The sequence below is a fragment of the Triticum dicoccoides genome, chromosome 2B, assembly GCF_002162155.2.
Source record: "Triticum dicoccoides isolate Atlit2015 ecotype Zavitan chromosome 2B, WEW_v2.0, whole genome shotgun sequence".
In the NCBI taxonomy this organism is placed as follows: Eukaryota; Viridiplantae; Streptophyta; class Magnoliopsida; order Poales; family Poaceae; genus Triticum; species Triticum dicoccoides.
Genome location: NC_041383.1, coordinates 176,360,969 through 176,363,405, shown reverse-complemented (window position 1 = coordinate 176,363,405; position 2,437 = coordinate 176,360,969). Strand labels below are relative to the sequence as shown.

At 40.6% G+C, this 2,437-nt stretch overlaps 1 protein-coding gene across 1 annotated transcript in view; it reads right to left on the bottom strand.

The window, feature by feature from the left end:
• Positions 1 to 246: 246 nt before the first annotated feature.
• The window catches only part of LOC119362894 (very-long-chain aldehyde decarbonylase GL1-9-like), a 3,231-nt gene continuing 1,040 nt past the window's right edge, over positions 247 to 2,437 (bottom strand). Inside the window, exon 2 of the mRNA XM_037628163.1 lies at positions 247 to 1,216. Within this exon, the coding sequence (XP_037484060.1) occupies positions 680 to 1,216 (537 nt within the window). The 3' untranslated portion in view covers positions 247 to 679. The remainder of the gene's footprint in view (positions 1,217 to 2,437) is intronic.

Below are 2,437 nucleotides of genomic sequence, written 5' to 3'. Positions count from 1 at the left end.
GAGGAATGCGGATCACTTTGCTGTAGTGTTCTCATCGGTTTTAATTCAGAGTCAAGAACGTTGGATCCCTGATCCTGTATTAGGCTGCAGGCCTTTTTTACGCTGTACTGTTTTAGATTTTTGATCTTTCAGAACATGCGTTTGAGGCATGCTTGGGTGTTTGGACTGATGTGGTTTCATTTATTTTATAACGAATGGAACCGGGGGGGCGCCAAACTCCCCTGATGATCTAAAAAAAATGTGTGTTTGAAGGTCATAATTATGCCCAAAGATTCGGTTACATAAATAATTGGATACATACAGAAGCGTGACTGATTGCGAATACACTATCTGCACAGTAATGTAAATGGCAGCTTTGCACAAGAAAGAACCATAAAAAACTCACGAGTAACCGACTACCCGTACAAAACACGCACATTCAAGGTGAACGGGTCTAACTAGATAACTGCAGGGAAAAAAGAACAAGCAACACAACAGCTTCAGTGTCTTCTCCAGTAGACAATGGCATCCACCAAGGCATGAGAACAAAAAAAGAGGAACCGGGAGTACTGGAATACCTTCATCATCTTACAAGAAGTTAGATGGCTCCTGTAAGCTGCCAATCATGAGAAGGGGACTAGAAGAGCATCATATATCCCACTGAGTAGCTGGAGTTCTATACACTTCAATGAGTTCCATGCTAGTCTCGCAATGGCCTCGCTTCGAATCCCCCTTCCTTTCGGCTCACTAGGTCGTAGGCCATGTGGGTTCCTAGCATTCTGTCCCATATTGAGAAGAACGGCTGAGAGTAGTTGTACTTTGTGCCCTGGAGCTGATGGTGGATGTCATGGTACGCCGTGTTATTTTGGAACAAGTGCTGGAATATGTTATATGGCAACCAAAGTCCACAGTGATCATCGACCGTCTTGAGCACAGCGAAACAGAAGAAGAATACAGCTGTCCTCGGCGTCATACCAGAGACCAAGAAGGACATAGCACCACCTAGAGTGTCCAGTAGGAGCCCCTCCAGTGGGTGGTTGTAGAGAGCCCCGATAGCGTAAGGAACGATCAGCCGGTGATGTTGTGAGTGGATATGTCGGTAGAGGAATTTGTTCTGATGCATGTAGCGGTGCACAAAATATTGCCATGTGTCCATCACCAGCATTGCAACCAAGAACTGAAACGACTGAACCACCATAGATGGCTGGACTAGAACCACTGAACTATCTGAAGTAATCTGCAAATAATCCCACAGAATCAGGTTAGATGGGTTAAATGATGAATTAGCTGTCCACTAAGAAAACTGAAAAAAAAAACGACAACTATTGAAAGTTATCATCAACAGGACATATGCAACATAAACAGACGAGCGCAAGCATACAGCCGTTCTATTGTTGGCACCATCGACAAACAATTGCTTTTCTTTTCTTTGTGATTAGATATCTTCAGGGCAGTACAGATAACTATAATGAGTGAATTTACGAAGCCTGCCTGAATCTTTAGGATAATATCAGTGCTGCAGATTTATTTTCGGTAATTTCAAGCCATCTGAACAAAGTTTACTTCTAATTCTGCAAGCATGCAATGTTTATAGGAGATAGTCGATTCATTCGTTGGATGCAGCTGAAATCATCCGGAATGAAATAACCTTTCTGAGCAGATTGCATACAAGCGCAGTGATGTGCTGATGTGTTACTTCTTAGGAGTTTACAAGCTGCTGTTCTTGCTTGATGAACAATGTGAACTTTTGGTGAATTAGGCCAGTGAAGAGTAATGCTCTTTATGTTGTTTTGAGAAATTATGGACTGTTATCCCACATTCTGTAAATATGACATCTTTTAGGAGACAGTGATTAGCCGCACTCATCGGTCAATGGATGGGTTATCTGTTTCACTATGTAAGACAATATTACATGACATTATGTCTAGATAGAAGCCAGATTGAGAAGAGTTTTTGAGGGACAAATGTTTTTAAAACAGAGATGTTAAATCAGGGGAAGCCAATTGACGGATAGGTAGTAGGTACTAAAGCAATCATAATTCAACTGCAGATAGTTTCTCCAAAAATTTAACTAGAGCCAGAAAAACCACTCTATTTGAATTCCACATAGCGCAAAGGCCAGAAGACAATGAACATATACATTCACTGTATCAGGGACAGCAGTAATAATCTTTACCAAATGAACCGCCTATGTGAAAAATGTTAAGAAACTGCCTCAAACTACTAGCTGTGAAGTAATTATGTAAATATTGTTGTTTTCTACGTGTCCAAGCTCTTAAACACAGCATATTCTTTTCCCTTGACTAACTCGAAAGAATTATCACCAGAAGAACAACATGATCGACTCCATTCTGAAGGTTTTCCATTGAATTTTGAGTAACTTTTTATCAGAATTTTTTTGAGTAATTAACCATATTCATATAGTGGTAGCAACCTAATGTACAAATGATCTGCAATG